General features: G+C 47.5%; 2 protein-coding genes across 2 annotated transcripts in view; both read left to right on the top strand.

Moving 5' to 3' along the window:
- The first annotated feature begins 1,128 nt into the window (after window positions 1-1,128).
- SYPL2 (synaptophysin like 2) lies at window positions 1,129-22,064 on the top strand. The gene is made up of 6 exons (XM_069090441.1): window positions 1,129-1,473; window positions 1,785-1,859; window positions 12,762-12,886; window positions 16,033-16,234; window positions 16,967-17,158; window positions 18,660-22,064. Exons 1-6 carry the CDS (start codon window positions 1,420-1,422, stop codon window positions 18,816-18,818), a joined length of 807 nt encoding a protein of 268 aa, XP_068946542.1. The 5' UTR covers window positions 1,129-1,419; the 3' UTR covers window positions 18,819-22,064.
- A 1,662-nt stretch (window positions 22,065-23,726) lies between these two features.
- ATXN7L2 (ataxin 7 like 2) overlaps window positions 23,727-24,229 on the top strand; it is a 9,338-nt gene continuing 8,835 nt past the window's right edge. The window contains exon 1 of the mRNA XM_069090440.1: window positions 23,727-23,904. Within this exon, the coding sequence (XP_068946541.1) occupies window positions 23,778-23,904 (127 nt within the window). The 5' untranslated portion in view covers window positions 23,727-23,777. The remainder of the gene's footprint in view (window positions 23,905-24,229) is intronic.

The raw sequence follows: 24,229 nt of genomic DNA, 5'->3' as shown, positions 1-24,229 counted from the left end.
TACACTAGTCTACCTTCCACCCCAGTTTGGAATGGATTCTTCCTCATCTTCATCTGAGCACTTTATACTGATTAACCGCAATTTCTATATTCTAATTTATATCTTCTTTACCTGTGTAATATCTTATCTCCTCACTAGCCTATTAGATCCTTGAGAGCAGTAATCTTGTTTGATTTATCTTTCTTTTCTTTCTCAGTACCTAATGTTACAGTGTATTTTTTTATAGAGGTTCCTTAATGTTTATTGAATCAATGAAAGAATGAATTAAACATTGTCATCATACAAAATTAATTCTTTTCCATCAGTTTATGATATAAGGTCTTTGTGTTTCTGAGTAGGTGGGTCTCAGGAAGGTTAACGTTTCCAAGGCTATGACAACAAAAATGCTTCCCAGTCGTGGGGTTTTAAGCTCAGGTAAGAAGCAATTTGGTCTAGTGGCAAGACTTGGGCTAGTGATCTAGTGATTTGGAGGGAAGGGACCTTCACTGCTTTTGAACATGGGCAAATGTCTTTATTCTTCATCTGTAAAATAGACTGCGTGATCCTTGAGGGCAGGGATTGATTTTTTGCCTCTTTTGTATCCCCAGTGTTTAATATAGTGTCTGGCCCAAAATAGATCCTCAATAAATGTTTATTGATTAATTGATTGAAATCGGCACCATAAACCTGCTGTCAACTTTAATGCACTATATCGGTGTATGTTGGTGTTTTCTAGGGTTGGGTTTTAGAAACGCGGTACCCCGAGGAGATTTTTTTTTTTAATCTGGGTTTTAACATTACTACTAAAGATGAAGCAGGAGCAAAGAAATCCCGTTACTAGGAGAGTCGGTAGAAGATAGAAAAGACTGAAACCCTTAAGTCTAGACGCTGCAGTACCTAGGTCTGAGCGCTTGATGAAGGTATTTGGGCCGGGAGCGAGAAAATGGGTGCTAAGGAGGGGATAGAGGTTCCTGGGAATCTCGGACAAGGAAATGTGGCCACCCAAGCAGCACAGCAGACCACTCACTCGCCGTTCCCTTTAAGGAGCGGTGCAAGCTGAGAGGCTGAGCGAGCTGGCGAGAGGGAGGGTATCCGAGGGGTGGGGAGACGAGAGGGAGGGGACAGGGAGCGGGCACGCCACGTGACTCCAATGCCAAGTTTCCCTGCAAGTTTGACAGAAGTTTGAATCAGGCTCGAGGGCTTTTTGCAGGCGGCGGGGCTGCGGCAGCCGAAGGGTTCGCTCGGAGCAGCAGTAGCAGCAGCGCCCCCAGTTCCCCAGCCCTGCAAGCCTGGATCCCGGCCCGCCAGCGCGTGGTCACGGTCCAAGACTGTTTGCAAGCTGCCCCGCGGGCCGCCAGCCCCCAGGTCAGCCTCAGCCCCAGCCCCAGCCGCTTATCCAGGAGGCAGCAGAGCGGCGCGACCTGCCCCCGCTCCGGCAGCATGTCCACGACAGAGAGCTCCGGCCGGTCTGCGGACAAGGACCCCAGGCAGCAGGTAGGGCTCCGCTACGGGAGGGTTTGCCCCTGCCCCAGTCTGTGCCCCTGCCCCTTGACTCTGCCTCTGCCTCTTGTCTCTGCTTGAGTCAAGTCCTCTGAGTGTCCTATTTTTCTCTCTGCCTTGGTCCCTCGCTATGTGCCGTCTGCTTTCTCTTTTTTTCTTTGCTGACAGTGTGTCTGTCACTCGCTGTCTTAACTTCTCTTTTCCCCAGCCTCCTCCCTCCTCCCAGTGTTCTGCAGCCCCCTTAACGCCCCCTCCGACCCATCCTCATTGTCCTGATGGCGCCCCCGGGGTCCTTGTCTCCCCAGGTGGACCGCCTTCTCTCAGGGCTGAGATGGAGTCGACTGGAGGAACCACTGGGCTTCATCAAAGTTCTCCAGTGGGTGAGTGAGTCCTCTAACTCCGTGTCTATTTCGGGAGCATGGGCTGTGACGCTGCCCCGAAGTAATGCAGTCGGTACTGGGGGTGAGCCATGCTGGCCAGGGATTGGGGATGGGGGTGGGGTTGGGGGTGCTGTCATTGGTGGGGGGGCGGGATTGTGGAGGGCGGTGGGTCGTGACAGGTGTGGGAGAGGGGGTATGGAGGGAGGGCAGGAGTGGGCTAGGGCGCTACTTCCCGAGGACCTGGTTGCAGAACTGCAAAGGAGTTAGGCATGCGGACTCCGGGAGTCGGCCCATCTATGTGCAAGGATCCCCAGCCTAGCCCGCTCACATTTCACTCGGGCGAGAGGACCTGGGTGTAACCTTTCCAGAGCTCTGATCGGGCACATACCGAGCCCCAGCCCAGAGCCCCTGGAGGGGGGTGGGAAAATGGGAGGGGCGAGGAGCAGCCAAATCTGGATGGAGGGCGCTGAGGGCAAAGGCGAGAAGGGGGGCTACCTTGGGAAAAATTCTCAGGCTCCAGGACCAACGGGCCTGGGGCAGAGTCACTAGAGGGGATCATCTTTTGGGCGTGATATAGTGGAAGGATTCTGTCTAGTCCCTTTAGAAGGAAAAGGAGTGCAATGAATGGAGAGATAGAAGGAAGGAATTCATTTGCCTGAAAAGAGCTGTATAAGTTTTAAAATGAAAAGCACAACAAGCAAAATGAGTCCTGTCAACAGAGTGCGAGTCTAGGTGGGCAGCTGTTATAGAGGAAAGAGTATCAAATTAGGGGTCAAAGAAGCCCAGGTTCTTTAGTCTTGAATCTATCACTAGCTAACAGTGTGATCTGGAGCTGTCCTTTGTTAGCCCTAGCCTCAGTCTTATCTGCTGTAAAAGGGGTGGATATTGAACTGAATGATCCAATATTCTAGGATTCTAAATATATTCAGTGCTGCCATTTGACTTGCTGGGTAACCTTGAGCAAGTCACTTCCTGTATTTGAGTGGCAGTTTCTACATCTGAAACGAGGTGGGGGGAGGGGGACTGAGGGGATTTAAAATAAATTCTTCCAGCCTCCTCCTCTCACTTGCATTATGAGTCATAGATAGATTCTGCCCTCCCTAGAGCCCTTGTCCTCTTTGATAGGCCTTCCAATATTTCATTCAGCTCTTTCAAATCGAAAGAACTTTGGGGACCACTTAGTGAACTTCAGCAGAAGGAATTTGTTAGATTATCTGTGCACCCAGTGATATATGTTAATAAGTTAAAAAAATAAATGTTAGGGTTCCAGTCTAAATAAGCACCTAAAACTTCGGGTTCCAGTCAGTATAAATAAACACCTAACATCTCATCAGGCAGGAAGTGAGCTAACTGGAGAAAAAAAAAAGAGGTCACGGTGTTTAAAGTTCTTAGAGCTCATAGGATGCTCCAGAAGAGATAACATGAAGGCCCTCTCAAGTCAGATGATGAACACCAAGCCTGGAATCCAGAGGGCAAGCAGTATGGGTCTTGAGGGGTTATCCTCAGATGTCCAAGATCCTGACTGGAGCCCTGGGCTGTACCTCTCCCTTCCTTCACAACAACCTTCCCCCCCTCCCTCCCCACCCCACTCCCCAGAGTTCCCACACCTGAACCAGGAGACATTACAGTGGCTTTTCCCTGTGTGTGCTGCTTCAGGGACCAGGTAGAACTGGGCCAGCCTCCTGGACCTGGTCCCACCACCCTGCTAAAACCCACAGGGTCATCTACACTTGCACTGAAGATGTTCATATGAGAATGATATTAATGCTGTCTCTAAGGGACTGATAGAGGAGAGAATGATCCAGTAGGTTGGTGGAGTATTATCACTAAATCATAGAAACACAGCAAAGAAAAATTCGAGATGGACTGTCAAGAAAGGAGGAAAACACTGAGATTACTAGACCATAGGATTATGTCCCCTAGGGAGATTCTGAAAAGCTTTACCTTTTCTTCATCCCTGCTACCTTGGCCTCCAGTCCCAAACACACACTAGTATTAGGGGCATTTGAATGAAGCCTTGCATAAGGCTGAACTAGAGGAAACTATCCAGGCCTATCTCCCAGGGGCAGAGCGGATGCCCTAGGACTTAAGAACTGTCTGACTTTTATGATTCTTGACCTCTGAGATTGGGGTTATATAAAACATAGTCCCTTCCCCTCCCCTCAGGCAAACCTGGGATCCTAGAGTTTTGGCTCTGAATTCAGCCTCTTTTCCCAGGGTCTGTTTCATACTTAGACATGGTTCAAATTTTCTGCCACTGCCACAGTGTTCAGTGGCGGGGTTTGACTATTGGCAGCCCTGAGCCTTTCTTTGTCGATGAGTTACCACAAAAATATGTAGGAACCAGCCACACTGGAGTGGGGTGAAAGATTTCAGGGGGAAGGAAGGCCTTAAATTGTCATTTGAGTTTTGTAACCATTTCCTTTTTTGAAAGAATTAAATATTTATTATTGGTGGGGGTAGGGAGAGAGAAAACAAACTGAATAGTTATTGGAATAGCAACTGAAAACTTTTTTTTTTCCCAAAAATGCAAAGTTCTGTTGTCAAGATAAAGCCTGAAATGAAAGGAGTGAATGTCTCCATACCTAGATTCCTATCTTAAAGGGGTAGGATAGGAAATGATCAAAAGGTGAGGAAAAGGGACTTTTTTTCTTTTTGTGGCAAAGTTTCCTCAAAGAATTGCTCCCTACTTATCTGAAACTATCACAGCTAACATCTGGTAACAGCACCTCTTGCCCTTCCCCCAGCTCACTCAGCAGCAGGCCAGCAGAGACTTTCTAAGATCCTTTTGCTGTTTGTTGAGTCTGTGCTGCCCTAGAGAAATAACACAGGCACAAAATGATCATTCCTGTCAACGTTGGTTTCTTCACAGAACCTTAAGCCATTCCAATAGACTTTGCTGATATAACTCAGGTGTCACTCTTCAATACTCACTTGGGTGTTACAAACAAATGAAATCACATTATATCATTCAGACGGGATCCACACTTGACAACCCAGTTGGCAATGTGCATCTTTGATCTTTCTTTTCTTGTCCAACTCTTCATGACCCCATTTGGAGTTTTCTTGGCAAAGATACTACAATGGCTTGCCATTTCCCTCTCCAGCTCATTTTACAGATGAGGAAACTGAGGCAAATGAGGATAAGTGACTTTCTCAGGGTTATAGCTAGTAATTATCTGAGGTGGGATTTGGACTCAGGAAGAAGAGTCTTCCTGACTTCAGGCCTGGCACTCTATTCATTCTGCCAAGAGCATGCTCTATATAAGGGCAATAGCTCACTTTGGGGCTCCAAAGTCACTTGTCACTCCGCTGTCTTTACTATCAAAATAAGTTACCTTAAAGACAGGTGGGTGTTGAAGTGGGCACATCATTGGGCCTGGGGCCAGGAAGACCTGAGTTCAAATACAGCCTCAAATACTGAAAAGCTGTGTGACCTTGGGACGAATCACTTAACTTCTGTTTGCCTCAGTTTCTCAACAGTAAAATGAGGATAATAGGCCAGAGTTGTGGGTATAAAATGAGATATTTGTAAAGTACTTTGCAAATCTCAAAACACTACATAAATGCTAGCTATTATAATTAAATTCATCAAAAGTATGTAGAGTCCAGAAAATGTCTTACGAGAGTTTCTGTAAGCAGAAACACTATTTGTTGCTCCAGAGAATCAAACAGGTTGTGTAGGCATTCCGATCTACGGTGACTTGGGGGAAAATGTATGGGACTTTCCTTCCTGGAAGCCCGTGTATATCTCAAAACTCAACTCTTTCTGCCAAACCCTCACCTCCTCCTAACTTCCCAATTTCTTTTCTTGAAAAATTTAATTAATTAATTAATTTACTTTTAGTTTACAACATTCAGTTCCACAAGCTTTTGAGTTCCAAATTTTCTCCTTTTCCTTTTCCTGCCCCTTCCCCCGCATGGCATCGTGCAATCTGATATAGGTTCTACAAAGACCTTCACATCAAACATTAGTCAAGTTATAAAGGATTATAACCAATGGAATGAACAACCAGAAAGAAGGAACAAAACAAAACAAAACAAAAGGAGAGGGAACAAGTACTTTACTTCAGTCTGCTTTCAGACTCTGTAAATCTTTCCCTGCACGTGGATAGTTCCATCTCAAGTCTTGGAGTTGTCCTATAGCCTTGCATTGCTGAGAGGAGCCCAGTCTATCAGTCAGTCACCACAGATACAATGTGTCTGTAATTGTGTACAATGTTCTGGTCCTGTTCTCCTCACTCAGCTTCAGTTAATATGTCTCTCCACGTTATTATGAAGTCCCTCTGTTCCTTTCTTATAGCACAATAGTATTCCATTACATTCATATACCACAACTTGTTAGCCATTCCCCAACTGATGGGCAACTTCCTAGTTTCTGCTGATAGAAAAATCACCCTTCCAAGTTACCCAGTTTTGAAACCTCATGGAAACCTCATCAGTCGTTCTCAACTCCAGACTCTCCCTCACCCCCACAGCCAATCAATCAGTTTGCCAACTCTAGTTAGTCCTGTCTCCTGGGCATCTCTCTAATCTGCCCCTTCTCTCTATTTATATTACAACTACTCTAGTCCAGGCCCTCATTGCCTCTTGCCTAGACTATTACACTAGTATCCTGACTGATCTCTGCATCTAGTGCCTTCCTTCTCCAATCCATCCTCCATCCAGCTGCCAAATTGATATTCCTAAAGCACAGCTCTGACCACACCATTCCTCTTCTCCAGAAGCTTCATTGGCTCCCTAATCTCTCTGAAAGGAAATACAAACTGCAACTGGGGCATTTAACATCCTTCCCAACCTGGCTTTAGCCTCTCTTTCCAGGCCACTTACATATCACTCCCCCTCATTTATTCTACATTCCAGCCAAAATGCCCTACTTTCAATTCTCCAGAGAGGATAGTCCAGTTCCTGCCCCTGTACCACTTCACGGGCTGTGTCCCAGGCCTAAAATGTTCTCTCACCTCCACTTGAAATTGCTGGCTCGCTTCCAGGCTCATCATCTGTACCATCTCTTTCCAGAAGCCTTTTCCAACCCCTCCAGTTATTGGTAGACCTCTCCCCCTCCTACCAAACTGCTTTGTGTTTGCTGCATATATATATATCTATAATACATTTTGTACTCAATTCTATGTGAACATTCAGTGGAATGTCAGCTCCTTGTGAGTAGGGACTATCTCCCTTTTGTATTTATATACAAAGTTCTTAGCACAAAGCCTGGCATGCAACACCTGACAAATGCCTGGGGATTGATTTATGTTGGAAAAGGTCATCTCCCCACCATTTTTCACCAACTGGTCTTCTATAATGGGTCTCCTTTTTTCCCATCATGTCCATGTCACCTAGCACCTAGGCATCATTATCACAAATAGCATTATTACTGGTTCATCTTGAACAAATCCACAAAATCAAAATGTCAGGATAAAAAATAGATTGGAATTGTTGTGGAGGGGGAGTTTAAGAGGAGGGTACTTAACTTCCAGTTGTCCTGGATTAAAAGCAAGTGATTGTGTTCCCCAGGATTGATAACACCTCAGAGCAAAGAAAATATATTAGAGCATGAATGGAACCTTTCTTTCATCCTCAAGCCTGAGGACCAATTTCATCTCTTTTTAAATGGAACAGAGGGGAGGAGTAGGGAGAAAGGAAACAAGTATTTATTAAACACTATGTCCCAGGTACTGTACTAAGCATGTTACCAACAACACCTAATTTGATCCTCAACTCTGTGAGATAGATTGTATTATGATCCCCATTTTACAGTTGAGGAAACTGAGGCAGACAGAGGCTAAATGACTTGCCCAGGGTCACACAGCTGGTCTCAAGTCTTCCTGACTCCAGGCCCAGCACTACATCCACTGAACACTAGCTGTCCTTCTCCAAAGACAGTATTTTCTCCTAGCAACAAATTTACAGAAAGAAGCTGAAGACTTGTTTCTGTGTATGTTACCACAAGTACCCTAGATCTAGGAGTACAGATTTAAGGTTCTACTGGGATGGGAGGGTATCATAAACCAGAAAGCTCTGAAACACCCCATTTTCCTGGGGCTCCCTGCTTGACCTCCTGTTTCTGAGGTCCCTGACTAGCCAACAGTCCTCCTTCTTTCAGACTCTTGGCTTAGTCATGTTCATGCATCATTCCCTGGTCACAGTGGCCCTTTAACTTCTCCTCCTCAATGCCCTGTGGCTGAACCTTCTGGGACAGTGAGAGAGAGAAGTACTTGGCACTAGATGCTCCCCAAGGCCCATAGTCTTCCCTGATAAAGTAACCACATTGTAGCATATGGCTGGGGAATAGGATATTTAGGTTTAATTTTCTAAAAATACTGGTTAATAGTGAGTTTCAATGAGATTTAAATATGGATTCCAGAGAGGTGGAACAGTGGATAAAGTGTGCTAGGTCTGAAGTCAGGAAGACACAAGTTCAAATCTAACCTCAGACATAGTCGTGTGACCCTGGGCAAGTTACTTAATCTCTGCCTTAGTTTCTCATCTGTAAAATGGGGACAATAATAGCATCTACCTCCCAGGTGAGAATCAAATGAGATAAATATCTGTAAACCACTTAGTACAGTACCTAATACACAATAAGCACTAGATAAATATTATCTATTGTTAATATTATTTAAAAATAATGTCTTATTTTCCCCAATTACACGTAAAGACAATTTTTAACATTTATTTTAAAAAATTTTAGTTCCACGTCCTTCCAGAGAGAGTAAGCAATTTGATATAGGTTATACATGTACAATTATGCAAAACATATTAATATGATTGTTCACTTTCAAAGAATCAGAATAGAGTTTACTTAACACCACATTTACTTTGTGCATATTTTAACCTGATTCTGGTTAAGGCACTTCAGAATGTTCAGTACCTCAGCACCATCGCTACAAATATCATTATTATTTACCACCCTAAGTATCCTGAGCTCTGATTAAGAAAGAATTCTCGTTAGTAGATTGCAGAATGTAAGAGTATTCACTTCCTCAGGCCTTTAGGCAGTTAATTACTATCCCTTATAGAATCTAAGTCCTTTACAGGTATAGTTGCACCATCACTACAAATATCATTATTATTTACCACCCTAAGTATCCTGAGCTCTGATTAAGAAAGAATTCTCGTTAGTAGATTGCAGAATGTAAGAGTATTCACTTCCTCAGGCCTTTAGGCAGTTAATTACTATCCCTTATAGAATCTAAGTCCTTTACAGGTATAGTTGAGTCCAGTTCTAAGAATCACAAGCTAAGATAAGGAAAATACAAAGACAAGTCAGAAAGTAACAGAGCTGATAAAAGGCTTAGAGAAATCTTTCAAAGGAAGGCTAACAGAGTGGGGAGTTGAACTTCAGAAGGAGGAAGCTTATGGGGTAACAGCCATAGAAATCATAGGCTCTTGGAGTCAGAAGGGTCCTCAGAGATCATTTAGTCCAAACTTCTCCCTTTATAGATGAGGCGGCGGCTGGAGTCCAGAGAAGGTAAAGTGTCTTCTGAGCTACTACTACATGGTCACTGATACATGAAGGATTGCTATAGAGAAGGGATTCTTAGCATTTGTGGATGTGGGTCATGGATCCCTTTAGTTGTTTGGTAAAGCCTATAGACCTCTTCTCAGCATAATGTTTTTAAAAGATACAAAATGAAACACATTGGTTTACAAAGAAGGCCAACTATATTGAAATAAAGATGTATTTTTTTCCCATCTAACTTCATGGAGCTTTTGAAATCTATTCATAGATGCTATGGGGGTTGTAGAGAATGGTGAGCAGCTACTCTCTAGTCTCATCAAGAGGAAGTGAGGTCAAGTTTAAGCCTTCAAGTACATACAGAAGACATTTGGGGGGGGGTCCAGATATGTGATTTCATCCTTGGAGTTTGGGAACTAGGCAATTTGTTTGTAACATGGTGTCTTAGTTACCTATTTGAGAGATCAAATGACATCATCACAAAGCTAGTATGAGTCAGAGGCAGAGAATGAACCCAGGTGTCCTTAACTCTTCTCCATATACTTCCTCTATCCACTGCACTTGGTTGCCTCTCAAATAAGGAAGGATTCTTAGGCAGTTAAGACTGGTAGCTATTAGAATAGGTAATGGAAAGATGTTGTGCTGTCTCCTATAGAGAAGATGTTAAAAATGAGACACATTCTCATATGGCTAGAATATACTTCTTGTAAACAGGAAAATCGACTAAATGGCTTATTAAGACTGATACTTTAAGGATTCAATCCCTTCAAACTTGGCCAGATTTTACAGATGTAAATGGGTGCAATGGAACAGAACAACACCAGAGGGCAGTGTGGGGCCTTTACCTGATGTAAACTGAGAAGCTTTTAGAATGGTCTTCACAGAACTGTGGAATGTCATTACTGGAATGGTCTTTTAGTTAAGCCCAAAGAGAGGAAGAGATTTCCCAAAGCCAAGGGGCAGATTCAGGAATAGAACCCAGGATTTTTGACTCCAAATCCAGGTTTTTTTCCTCATTATGTCAGTCCTCTCCAGCCTATGTTCTATGAAACCAGGAAAAGATGGGAATAGGAAGGTTGGTGGTATTGGAGTGGGGAATTTCAGTGTTAGTGATACTTTAACCTCTAAATTATTAACTATGGAAATGTGAAAATATAAAAATACTTACTATATGGAACAGGGTTTTGTTTGAAAAATAGGTTGAATTTCCTCTATTTTGTTCCATAGATCCATATGAGCCTTGGCCCAGATTTCATAGGTTCCATTGCTATATTTCAAACACCAAAGAACTCTGAACCCCATCATTAAGCCTGTGTTTTGGGCACCTTAGGCAGGGATTTGGGGCTGCTAGGTGATACATAGGATACAGTGCTGGGCCCTGGAGGAAGGAAGCCTTCTCTTTGTGAGTTCAATTTGGGCCTCAGATTAGCTGTGTGACCATGGGGAAGTCACTTCACCCTGTTTGCCTCAGTTTCCTCATCTGCAAAATGAGCTGGAAAAGGAAATGGCAAACCACTCCAGTGTCCTTGCCAAGAAAGTCCCAAATGGGGTCAGGAAAAGTCAGAGACAACTGAAAAACAAACAAACAAACAAACGAACACAACAAAGGCAAGGGATTTAAATGATGTTTTAGCCCACCAGGTGGTTACAATTTAAAACACCTGGGAACAGAAGAACAGTAGAGGAAAGTACAGATCATGAATAACAAACACTGAAAAGATATGTAAGCTGATAAAAATAAATGCTTATATTGTATACAAGCCAAGGGTAAGTATACTGAAGTGTAGGCTTAAGAGGAAAATTGGTAAGAACTAATTAGTACTAACCCCTGGCCCCCTTCTCTAACTAGACGCTAGTTACTCAAGTATCCTTCTTCCTAGCAGGAAGTTTGAAAGTGTCAAAAAGAGGAAGCCCATAGGGAATTTGCATTCCATTGAACCTCCCTTCTACAGCAGCCCCAAAAGAGTGGAGGGACAGGGTTGGGGGAACTATGCAAACTAAAGGAAAAAAAAAACAACTCAGTTATTCTGCTGCTTTGCAGGGCTTTTACTGTAGTGAATGATTAGCAGATTAGATAGGGGGAGTTTTAAAGGCAGTAGGGAAACTCCAGTGGGGAAAAAGCAGAGGCAGAGAAACCACGAGGAAGGTGTGTTTCCCTGTGCTATGAGTCAAGTTACTTTTGTAAGGCCAAAGCTGTCCTTGCAAGGACATCTGTCAGGAGGCTGGAAAAGGGAGCTGTAAATACAGGGACCAGGGGGTCACACTTCCAGCTCCATGTTTTTGGGTTTGGTTTTTTTTTTTGCTTTTTGGAGGGGTAAGGCAGGGCAACTGGGGTTAAGTGACGTGCCCAAGGTCACACACTTACTTAAAAGTAAGTGTTAAGGGGCGGCCAGGTAGCACAGCGAGTAAGAGTACTGGCTCCAGTGTCGGGATGACCTGGGGATCGAGTCTGAGCTCAGACACTTATCACCCACCCAGAAACACCTGGCCGTGTAACCTTGAGCAAGTTACTTAACCCCGATTGCTTAAAAAAAAAAAGTAAGTGTTAAGTGTCTGAGGCTGGATTTGAACTCAGGTCCTCCTGACTCCAGGGCTGGTGCTCTATTCACTGTGCCACCTAGCCACCTCCCAGTTCCATGTTTGACTCTACTTAAGTCCTATCTCACTGACAATCCTTTCTCCACATCCTCTTGCTGGGATCTCCCTTCACCCCGTCCATGTTGCCTTTGTCCAACAGCACCATGTTGGGTAGGTATGGGTAGACATCTGCTGAGAGTCTCTTACTTGATTTGGAAATAGAAATCTAAAGGCTCACTTAGTTCTCTTGGGTTTTTAACCTTCTACCCAAAGCTAGAGGATTCTGGGTAGTACTCTGACGTGGAGAAGTTCTATGGTTGAACCAGCATCTAAGGAAGAAAGATGTCAATGTTTTTTTTGTTGTTTGGAAAAGGGAGGATTTTCCTTGAAACCACCCATCCCAAACCCCATTCCATTCTAATCTTATTTATTTTACAGTTTTATTTGTAAACTTTGTCAAATAACCATCTTGCACAAAATCTTGAGAAACTTATATTTTCAGAGATGTCTTCCCCTTCTGTCCCCAAAAACCCACACTTATACACACTTAAGCTGGTACTTGACCTTAAATGCTCTGACACTCTAGGGGGTCAGAGACCTAGAAGAACTGGAAGGGACCTTATGCATTTCCTTCATTTTACAGGTGAGGAAACATGCCACTACAAATGAAATGACTTGCTCAAATTCACATATTGAGTAGGTGGCAGAGAGGGTTGGAACCTGAGTCCCCGGACTCCAAGTTCAGGGCTCTTTTCACTGTGTTACACTGGGTCTTCTATCTGAAAACCTGTAGAGTTTTGAGGTCAGGGAAGTGTGGTTTTCCTGTCTCCTCAATAGGTCTGTCTCTTTCCCCCCTTTCCCAGCTCTTTGCTATTTTTGCCTTCGGGTGCTGCGGCTCCTACAGCGGGGAGACAGGGGCCACGGTACAATGCAACAATGAAGCCAAGGATATGAGCTCCATCCTTGTTTTATTCGGCTATCCCTTCAGGTAAGCAGGTGGCCATTGCCACTGGTGTGGTCCCACTCACTCAAGTGGCATCATCCACTTTGTGGTGGACAGATGTGGAAGGAAGTAGGCATCATAAGATAAAGAGGAGGAAGGAACCTGGGTGACCATTTAGTGTAAGGGTTATTCACCTTTTCTGTGTGTGTCTTGGACCCCTTTTGGCAGCCGGGGGCGTCTATGGATCTGTTCTCGGAACTATGTTTTTAAATGTATAAAATAGGATTACTAAGGAAATAAATTATATTGAAATTCAGTTGACAAAAATATTTTAAAAATCAAATTCACAGACCACTTGAAATCTACCCCAGGGTGAATTTAGCTTTGGGCTATAACTCTGGATTGTAGATGACTTGCCAGCTGTGAAAGGGATGTCTAACCACTTACAGCTTCATGGTTTTCTTATTTGGCAGTAGCAGATGGGAGCTCTCCAGCTGTGATGGGTGAATTCTCAGAATGGGGAAGGTGAGGTGCAGAGGCTTCACCTTGGCACTGACCCCAGCTCCTTCCTAAAGGCTATGAAATGTCTGCTAGGGAAACACAATGACTAGATGGGTGAAAACGGGTGCCTTTCACCCCTTTCCCTAGCACTTTCTATTGGATCATTCTGATAGATAAGGCAGTTAGGCAATGAAATGGATAGAAGAATAGAATGGATAGAAGAATGGAATGGATAGAAGAAATGGATAGAAATGGCTTGAAGTCAGGAAAACCTGAGTTCAAATCTTGCCTCAGACACTTGCTAGCTATGGGACCCAGTGACAAATCACATAACCTCTCCGTGTTCCTCAGTTTCCTCATCTATAAAGTGATGGAGTTGGCCTCTAAGGTCCCTCTACATATATGATCTTGTGAATATGGGCCTGACAATAAACTGGGCATTTCTCTTCTAAGAACCAGTTTAGCTCATCACCAAAGGGCTGACCACCTGATGATAAATATTTGGCTGTAGTAACTCACAAAGATCACTGGCTTAGTCACAGAGGAGTTGCAATCTGTGTTGGAGAAGGAAGTATTCACATCAATGCAATCAAATGTCCCTGAAAGTCTTAAAGTATATGAACATGCTACATATGCATAGATTTGTGCACACATGTTCCTCATAATGTTTGTAAGGCACTTTGCAAATCTTAAAATACTCCATAAATACCAGCTATTATTATTCAGATCAGAGATTTAGAAATAGAAAAACTTCATAATCTAGTGGACAGAAAGCTTGCCTCAGAGCTAGGAAGACCTGGTTCAAGCCCTACCTCTGACCCATCCTGGCTGTGGGACCCTGGTCAGGTCACATCATCTCTCAGTGCTCTGGGAATCTCTCCTAAGACTCTCAAATGGTAGAAGGGGCTGGCCTTCATTGGCACAACCAGTTTCTTCATCCAGGAGTTAGTTCCCAATAATAGGTCCAGTTTCTATCACTAGGTATATATTTATATACACACATTCACACATCCATACACACAAGGTAGATAGATAGGCAGATAGATACATAGGCATATAGATAGATAGACAGGTAGAAGGACAGATAGCTAGATAAGCAGATAGATACATACACAGGCAGATAGATAGATACATACATACATATACAGGCAGATAGATATATAGATAGGCCAAAACATAGATAGGCAGATAGAGAGCTAAACAGATACCTAGATAGATGGATAGATAGACAGACAGACAGATAGATAGATAGGTAGGTAGGTAGGTAGACAGGCAGACAGATTGATAGATCAATGGAAAGATGGACAGCAGTCTAAAAACAGGGTCTTATGCAATAGTGCTGGGTGTGGAGCAAAAGAATCTCTGTTTGAATCCTAGCCCTGCTACTTAGCACCTGGGTCCCTTCACTTTTTTTGCTCATGTTTCTTCATATCTAAAATGAAAGGGATGAATTAGATGCCTTCCAGTTCTTAGTCTATGGTCCTAAGAACTTATATCAAATGTTGATTAGGCATAAATGCCATTTGGGATCAAGTATGGGGAGGTGAGAGAGGCAGCTACAGACAGGAGAACAGGATTTTAGTTCTTGAGCTAGAAAAGACCTCAGAGGTCATTTAGGTCAACATCTTTCCTTTTACAGATGAGGAATTCTGAAGCCTGGGGAGGTTAAATAACCTTTTCAGAGTTGCACAGGTTAGTTAGCATCAGGCGCAGAATAAATGTCATTTGGGATAAACTATGGAGAGGAAGACCGAACCAGCAAAGTAGAATGAATAGAGGGCCAGCCTTGGAGTCAGGAAGACTTGGGCTCAAGTCTGGCCTCTGACCCATCCTGGCTATGTGACCAGGATTGGGCAAGTCACTTAAACTGGTGGTACTCTAAAGACCATCAATTATAGGTGACTTATTGATCTAAATCAGTTGAATGAGTTTCAACATTCCCACATCAATGAAATCATAGGTCTTCTGAACCACAAACAAAATGAATGGATGAATGGATGTAAGAATGCATGTATGGATGAACAAGCAAATGAATAAACAAATAAATAAAAGAACGAATAAGGTAAGGGGAATTGCTCAAACTTCTCCAAACCACCACCTCATTTCTCTCTTGGAATGAAGAATTTTGTTGGTAACTAGAGCACTACAATGCAAGATAATGCTTCTTGGAAGGGAGGTAGAGAAGCATTGGCCTCTTTATCAGCAAGGTAAGGGGTAGGTGGGGAGAAGGAAGATATAGAGGGTCCATACCTATCCTCCCAAAAGGGAACTTCTTCTGGATCTGACTAGACATTCTAGACAATTCTTTTTCAGTCTACCCCTGGTAGCCTCTCTCAGGAATTAATAAAGGCCCGGAACCTAGTAGTCCTAATTTTATTTCTAAATTAGGTGGACACTGGGGACAAGAAGGTCCCACTTGAGAAGATACAGAACTTTCTGCCCCGCTGTGGGAAGAATTTGTTGTAATCTTACGCTGACCACAAGGTTTTCAGAGAGACAGCTAACTCACGAGTGTCCACTCTTGGTTCTCCAAATCTCAGGCACCAGACTAGCATCTAAGCCCTGGCAGTCAATCAGCAAATCAAGCAGCATTTATTAAATACTTGCTCTGTGCTGGCCATTATGCTCTCTGATCTCCCTCTGGGCAGGGTCCCTGTTGGCTCAGGGCTTTTTCTCCTCCCACTGGGCAGGTTGAACCGGGTCCAGTATGAGATGCCCCTCTGTGAAGATGAACCCACCTCCAAGACCCTGAACCTCATGGGAGACTTTTCGGCACCTGCTGAGTTCTTTGTAACCCTGGGGATCTTCTCCTTCTTCTATACTATGGCTGCTCTGATTTTTTACCTTCGTTTCCACAACCTGTATACTAAAAACAAGCGTTTTCCTCTAGTGGTAAGTGGATGGGGTTGGGGAGATAGGGAAGAGGAGCCAAGAAAATGACCTGAATGATAGAGAGAAGAGTGACACACTGGGGTCCCCCTGCCACCTATGACATTGAGTTGGGTCAATCTGAAACCATTTTAGCCTTCTTATAGTACACAGCAATTTCTGAGTCCTATATCTATCCATTAGCCATCTCCTAGCCCTCCTCTGTCACCTCTGTGTTCTCCTCTACACTGGCTGGAACCATCCTAGAGAGGGGTGTCCCTGGGTGCTCCTTCTGCCTCTCCTTCTCCCCTCTCTTGGCCCTCAGCTGCAGCAAAGTACTTTGATGCTGCTGGGAGCAAAGGAGAGCCCAGGAGGAGGGAGGGGAGGGGGAGTAACCTAGGCAACCTTAGGGTTGAGCATAGCTCCTGATAGTGAGACACAGGACAGGGCTTTGGGATGGAGCTGTCTAAGGGGCCCCCTGGCAGAATGGGCTGACAAGCCTTGGGATTCTAGGGAATAGGGAGGGGGTGGAATCCCCAAGGAAGAAGCTACCTTTGGTGCAAATGTATGGCATGTCCAGGGAGACTCAGGCTTGCAGTGCTTTGTATCTTAATCCTGGAGTCAGGAGTGACAGGCTGTCTGATTTTGCTCCCCCCCACGATCTAGCTGAGTCATGGAATGGAATGGAGGAGGTGGGAGAGCCATGTCAGTGGAATTCCCTCTTAGCAGTATTCCCTGTCCCTCCACCCATTTTAGGACTTCTGTGTGACTGTCTCCTTCACCTTCTTCTGGTTGGTGGCAGCTGCGGCATGGGGCAAGGGCCTGACGGATGTAAAGGGGGCCACTCGGCCTTCTAGTCTCATCGCTGCCATGTCAATATGCCATGGGGATGAGGCTGTGTGCAGTGCTGGGGCCACCCCCTCCATGGGGCTTGCCAACATCTCTGTGGTAAGAGACCCTGTCACTGGGGGGAGGGTGATCTACACAGGATGATCCCCAGGTTTATCCTAGCCAGTCAGTTCTTAAAGATGAAGGCAGCTGTCCCAGGGACATGGAGAACTCCCTCCAAAGACTGGCTCCTGCTTTAACCCCTGGGCCGCCCCTTCTTCCTCCTCCTAACTCAATGTTACCTTCCCTAATAGTTAGGAGGGTTAGAGTTACTAATCTCCTGCCACTGGCTGGAGCTGTTGTAGGTTCCCTGAGAAGTGCTGCCGTTCTGGGCACCAGGTTCATAAGTGAGGATAATCACTCATGTAGAGAAGGTAGGGGACAGTGGATGTGTGTGTGTGTGTAGAAGATACAACTTTAACCTCTTCCTTATCTCCTCACTTCTCTCTGCCACCAAACAGAATCTCTGCTTGCCACCTCCCACTCCTCTGGGTTTATAGGTGTGTATGTATATGTATGAATCAGGAGAATATAATTAAGCAGATCTGGGGAACAGGGGAAAGGAGCCAGGAAGATGACTGGAAGGGCCAGATTCCTCATTAGAGGAGCCTAGGGTTAGAGAGAGAATTGGGATGGTCCTATCTTGTGCTGCGCTGACACCCAGGGAAATCACTCTCATATCACCCAGCCTTGATAAGGGGCTGCATGAAGGGTGCTGGAACACTTTAGGCCTGGGACTGGCCTGGGGCCTGAGCCTGGCCCTGGGCCTAGCTGAGGGTCTGGGAGAAAGTCACGGACAGGAGGGAACGACCCTGAATATGCAGGCCACCAACTCTACATTTGCCTGGTTGAATAGAAGTGGTGACAGACATTGGCCATGCAAAGCTCCTTCAAGTCCAACACAAAGGCCTCTCTGATGCTTGGCCAATTAACTCCCTCTTCATTATTCTCTATCACCCAGGGAGCCAGATCTTCCCGGAGAGCGAGCTACTCACTGGACATATGTCGGCTATAGATCTGGATACACACTATTGTATCTGTATTAAGACTTTCAGACTGCTAGGGTACCAGTTAGCATGATGGCGCCAGCTCCCCTGCCCTTGGATTCCTCGCCTCAGTCACAATCTCTTGCTTTCTGCCTCTGTCTTTCAACCCCTTGCTTTGTTTCTGTCCTACGCACTGCCACATACCTGTATGCTACACACAAGTGGGCATATATGCGCGTGATGGCTATAGCATCCTACCTCGGGGTTCTTTGCCAGCGCCCAGTCCCCAGCTTTCTGCCTCTTTCTCCCCCTGTCAATATCCTATAGCACATGCACACACATGCATCCAGACCCCACACAACTGAGGGTACATGCTTGCACATGCCCACATGTGGACATGTGTGCATAGAGGCTTGGGCACCCATGCACATGCCCACACACACAGGTCTGCCATACCATGCATGCATGTGCCTGCACAGACTGTGTTCGCACACATGTGGAGGTGACAAGCTCTCTCTTTACCACAGGAGGTGTCTGTCCCCTCTGCTTACTCACCCTTCCTGGTATCATTGCAGCTCTTTGGCTTCATCAACTTCTTCCTGTGGGCTGGCAACTGTTGGTTTGTGTTCAAGGAGACCCCGTGGCATGGGCAGGGCCAGGGCCAGGACCAGGACCAGGACCAGGAGGCCAGCAAGGAGAGTACAGCTGAGCAGGGTGCTGTGGAGAAGCAGTAGATAGCCCTTCTGCCCTCTCCTGTCCACCTGCTGATGGCCAGCACCTTCTCCCTCGGCTTCTTCGCTCCTTCCAGGACTTCCCTCCTCTTGCACCTCTCCCCTCCTTGCTGGTTCTTCTGGGCTAGGTGCTTGAGGACAAAGGATGGGCCCGTGCCCCACCTCCCTCCCAGGGGCAATTGTCCCTCTGAGTTCCCCATCTCTCCCCCTCTGTTCACAGGCAGGGTCCCAGGCTGGGCAGGAGCTCAGCACTGTGTTTTCTGTCTGGGCCAGGTGTTCTTCCTCATCTCCTAGCTGAATCCTGCTGAACAGGGGCAGGAGGACAGGGGAGGGGATGCAGCAGCACTCAGATCTGTTCCCTTTAGTGTCCTCCAGGGATGGCCCAGCCCAGCTCCAATAATAAGGGTTGAGGGGAGTAGGTACAGGAGAGGTGCTGGATGGTGGCTTGTCCCTCACACAGAAGGGCCCAGCAGTGATTTGACTGTCTTTTCTCAGATGTGGTGGGTCAGACTCTGTATCCCCTATTATCTCCATTCAAACAAGGTTCCCCTGTTATTTCCTTTCACCTCTCAGGTCTCTGTTTCCCAGGGGCCAAATCAGTCTGTACTGTCACCCAGGCAGGTCCCTGGGGCCTCCTCCCCTTTCCTTCCCCTGGGCCCACCTAATTGCGAAGATCAAGAGAGGCCAAGGCTGTGGAAGGAGAGCTGGATATTTCCTCCCTGCCTAGACAGACAGGAACACAGGGTCCTGAAAACACAGAGTTCTGGCAGGGACAACTCTTTGTATGTTGGGGGATGTGGTGGGAGGGGGGGAGGGGGAGAGAAGGCTGGCCCAGAAAATGGACTGTTCTTTAGTCATCCCTGCTGAGGCCTACACTCTGTGTGGCAGATGAATTGTAACTTGGGCCTCCTCCTTAAGCAGCTCCAGTGCTGGAAAGTGCTGCTAGAGGCAGTTTTTGCTGTTTCTGAGGGAGACTCTTCCTTGGGAAGGAGGGTGGGCTGGGATATGCCCCATGGATCTTCTCTTTAAACTCAGACACCCTATAACTCCTCATTCAAGTCAAAGTAGTAGACATCACTAAGTGCCTGCTAAGTGAAATGTCCTACGTAAGGGCCAGAAACCAGGAAGTCGAACTATATCATCCCTGTCCTCTGGAAGTTTTCAGTTTAGAAAGGATAGGATAAAACTCCTACTGAGGTAAGTACAAAGCAAAGTAAAAAGAGATGGAGGCAAAGGAGAGATTCAGACTGTTATGGGAGGAAAGAGAGAACACTCCCAAATCCTAACACCCTTGTGCTCCCTTCCAGCACCTTGTCTTTCAGATTTGGAAAGATGCTTGTGACTCCAATCAACAAGTATTTATTAATCAATCAGCAAGTCTTGTTTAAGCACTGACGATGTGTCAGACCCTGTCACTAGAAGGCTCCCAGAGCTGTCTCATTTTAGGAGTCTGAAAGTCCAGTCTCAGCTCCCTCATCTCCTTCCTTCACCCCACTCAGAGCTCTTGGGCCCCTTGCCTTGCCTTTCTGACTAAGCCTTTCTTCCATTCCTGTGATGAGGCCAGGTGTGCAGGGGTTCAGATGGGCCCAAGGGACATGCCCAGGTATACTCGGTTTCTTACACATTGGGTTGGCCTGTTTCTCCTCCCCCTCTTTTTTTTGGGCTTATCTTCTTCCTCCCTCTCCTGTTTCCTTCACATTTTGGTCCTCCTGATCTCTCTCCCTCAGTCTTCTCTGGCTCTATCCTCTTCCCATCTGTCCAGAACAGGCCGATGTTATTGGTGCTTCATCACTTCGGGACCTTATGTTCAGCCATGACCCAGTTACACATTTGCTTCTGTTTTTCCTCTTCCTGACACTTCTATTAGTCCCTTCTGTCTCCCCAAGGCCCTGTGTAAATGGCTCTTAGCCAGAACTTACTGGTTCTCTGAGAGTCCTAGACTGGGGTATGCATTTATGAGACCTTTCCTTGTTTTCCTCTTTCCTCCCAATCCCATCCAAGAAAGTTTTGGATTAGTTTTACTCTGTTAATCATCCAGGAGTCTAGAAGTCAGGACTCCTGGGTTCTAACCCAGATGTGATCCTGGGTCAGTTGTTTCCTTTCTCTTGAAATTACCCTACCTATGAAAGTACACCAGAGCCCTTTGTGTGGGAAGAATTAGGGTCTCTGATGAGAACTGTCTTTTCTTGACTTGGGGAAGGGGCTTGTAAGAGGGGGTTGTCCCCAGGCTCAATCCTGGCCCACGATGTCCCCATATGCACTTAGGACACCTGTGGATGACAATGACTGCAGCTCCAGAGCCTTTGAAAAGGAATAGCAATGGAATTTTCTTTCATTTTCCTTCAAGCTAGCCCTAGTGGGGGGCTCTGTGAGCAGTGTCTACTGTGACTTTTGTTTGGATCCTATGTTGTATATTTATTTATTTCAAATGTGAGAGATGAAAATGTTCTAATGAGTTGGCTGAATTCAGCACCTGATCCTTTACCAGGGAAGTAAGGTGTACCAAGAAGTCCCAGCCCATTTCTCCTTCCTGTATCGAGGCAGAACTTTCTCCTCACCCTTCCCGACTGATGGGAGGGCAGAAGGTGTAGTAGAAATAGGGTTGGGTTTGGAGTCAGAAGACCTGGGTTTGAAAACTGACTCTGCCCCTTGACACCTGGGTGACCCTGGAGAAAGTCCTTAACTTCCCTAGAAAGCCTTAGTTTTCAGTCACCTCTAAAGTAAGAAGGTTAGACTAGATGATCGACAAAGCCTGTTGCCCCTGTCTATTATCTCATGAGTTCCCTGTGGTCACTTAAAGTGGCTCATTTTGATCTTAGCTAGAATAGCCTTCATTTGGGCTCTTTGTGTGGCCTTACTGCTCTCTCCGTATGGTCATCCTAAGGGAAAGATCACCTCATTTTTATTACTTCCAGGAGGGGGACAGGACTCCATAGATCCTGGGCTCACCCCACAGGACTGTTGTCCCTTGGAGCCAAGGGTCCCTGCTTTGCATAGTGAGTGACGAAGGCATACTAGGCAGTGTCCAAATTCTCCAGTTGCTGAGAGGCCAAGCACACTGGAGAGTTGGTCGGCTGGGTCCTTCGCCCTAGGAAACCTGGACCCTATCTGGGTGCCCCACCTAGGACCTTTCCTGGAATATGGAGCCCCCTGCCCCTCTACTTCAAGGGAGTGATGTTGCATGTTGTTTTCTGGTGCTTGTTACTACAGCTTTAAATAAACAGCCGTGTGAGAGTTTGCCATGAAGGAGCTGTGACTGAGGACCTCCTTGGCCTTTGTGTGTATGTGTGTGTTTTTTAAACACTCCCTCTGTCTCCCTGATCCCTTCCCTGATCCCTGTGAAATGGAGGTTCTTGAAGCCACTTGGTTCTTCTCTACTGTGGGCAAGAGCTAGGCTGCCAAAGCCTACACTTGCCCATCCTCTCTAGGAGGCACTCCCAAGACAAGAGGACGGTCTCACTGCTGTTTCCTTTTTTACTCCAAACAGCAAAGTCGGCTTGCTTAATACTGGTCATAGGGGACCCTGGGACATGGAATCCAGGATACATAAGTGTTCTGCCAGAGTGTGTGTGTGTGTGTGTGACCTTGGGTCAGCCATCTGTACCCATTTCCCCATATGGGACCCAGAGATGAAGCAGTATGGGTTCACACTGCCCTCCACCCTCACAGTAGCTCCCCCCTCCTCTTATTCATATGCCTTACATTTATTGACTCCTAGAGACTGTTGTTGAGAGAACAATCCCTCCTCAAGGTGAGAAGGGGAGGAAAGAGACTTTCTAGGGTGAAGCCAAAGACCACCCCACACATCTGCACCCAGTCCTGGATCCCTCTTGTGGAGAAGTGGGGGGCGTGGGGGGAAGGTCGGGAGGAAGTCTCTCTCCCTTCTGAGATGGGGAGAGGGGTCAGGATTTTACCATCTTAACGTGATGAGTGGGTGTATGGTGGGGGGCGACTTTTCAGCGGCTGAGAAGAAAGAGCGGGGTGATGAAGGTCCTTCCCAGGCCCGAGCAAGGGGGATGACAGCTCGGATGAGAAATCTCCCTGTGCCGAGGCTCCAGCAGCAGCCCTTCCAGGGGAGAAAATATTCATTAGAAAAAGGAGCCAAAGTGATGGATGGAGCCGGGGCCCAGCTGGGGTTTGGGAAGAGGCTGCTCCGAGGGGTATTGATCGCAGCCCCTCGGAGGGGGGTGGGGCGGGGGCCGCTCTCTCGGCACAGACGCCGCAAACACCAGCTGCCTCAGGGCCACGCCAGGCTCCGAGGTAGCCTTCTGTCATCTTGACAGGTGATCCGGGCCAGCTCCCACAATCCGGGCATCCCCTCCCATCCCCGCTGCCCGGCTCCAGGGAAGGGGTGTGGCTTCCAGCCGCCCCACGGAGGCTGCCACCAGCGGATGTGCTCCTCCCGCCCCTAGCCCTACCCCGCCCCCTTCGGCGTCCTTCAGCCCATCCTCCCCGCAGCCTCCCCCTGCCCTCTCGGCTGACCCCACCCACCCATCCCGCCGCCCGCCGGGAGGGAGGCTCCGACACGGACGTGGAAGCCCGGGGAGGGTCGGCCGGCTGCTGGGCCAAGTAGCCGTCACGAGTCGGGGGGAGGGTTATGTAGAGGGGGGGGGAGGGAAGCGGCGGGGAAGGGGCGCGTGTGTGCCGAGAGACTGTGAGCCAGGCCACGTTACTCGGAGGCCGGACGACTCGGGGCCGGGGGGAAGAACTCCATCGCGAGCCACCGCGCACGTCCCAGCGACCCTGCCTATGAGCAGCCTAAGCATCCTCCCCACCCCTGCCAGGACTACATTTCCCAGCAGGCTGTGCGGGTGGGCGGAGGCGAGAGACAGAGGGCCGTCAGCCTGTGCCACGCCTGCGCAGGGTGCGGGGCGGCCTGTGGGGGGCGTGCCCGCGGTGGGGCGGAGGGGAAGCCGGGGGGGCGCGCGGAGGCGCCGGGGCGGGCGCGCGTCCGTGGCGGTGATGGCGGTGCGTGAACGCGCGGCGGCAGCAATGGCCGCTCTGGAGCGGCGGGTGCCGAGTCTCGATGACTTCGCGGGACAGAGCTGGAGCTCGTGGGTGGAGCGGGCCGACCTGCCCGCGGCCGACGGTGAGTGAAGCCCCCCCCAGTGCCCCGGGGCCCCTGGCCGATGCTTCCCCTCCCCCCCTCCCGGCCCCCGCCGGCTGAGGGGAGCTGCCGACGGGAGCCGCCGTCCGGCTCCCCGGCCCCCCAAACAAAGGACCCGCCGGGTCCTAGTGCCCGCCTGCTCCGCCGCCGCCGCGCCCCCGGGTCCTAGCGCCGCCCGACCCGTCCCGCAGCCCACCCAGCTCCGCCGGCCCGACCTCCGCCGCCCGTCCCCGCCCGCACTCCTGCAGCCTCCGCCCGCCCTCCTCCTCCTCCTCGGCGTCCGCAGCCCCCCGCCAGCCGCCCCCTC

This window comes from Petaurus breviceps, unplaced genomic scaffold (assembly GCF_028583685.1).
Source record: "Petaurus breviceps papuanus isolate PSGF00001 unplaced genomic scaffold, PetGlider_PUasm1.0 186, whole genome shotgun sequence".
In the NCBI taxonomy this organism is placed as follows: Eukaryota; Metazoa; Chordata; class Mammalia; order Diprotodontia; family Petauridae; genus Petaurus; species Petaurus breviceps.
Note: the sequence above shows the minus strand (reverse complement) of the source record. Positions and strands in the feature narration are given on the sequence as shown.

Bases quoted from the DNA above. Each gene is read 5' to 3' on its own strand.
- SYPL2 (XM_069090441.1), top strand. From the start codon at position 1,420: ATGTCCACGACAGAGAGCTCCGGCCGGTCTGCGGACAAGGACCCCAGG. The intron at 1,474-1,784 runs GTAGGGCTCCGC...TTGTCTCCCCAG, and splicing joins ACAAGGACCCCAGGCAGCAG to GTGGACCGCCTTCTCTCAGG. The intron at 1,860-12,761 runs GTGAGTGAGTCC...CCCCTTTCCCAG, and splicing joins TCATCAAAGTTCTCCAGTGG to CTCTTTGCTATTTTTGCCTT.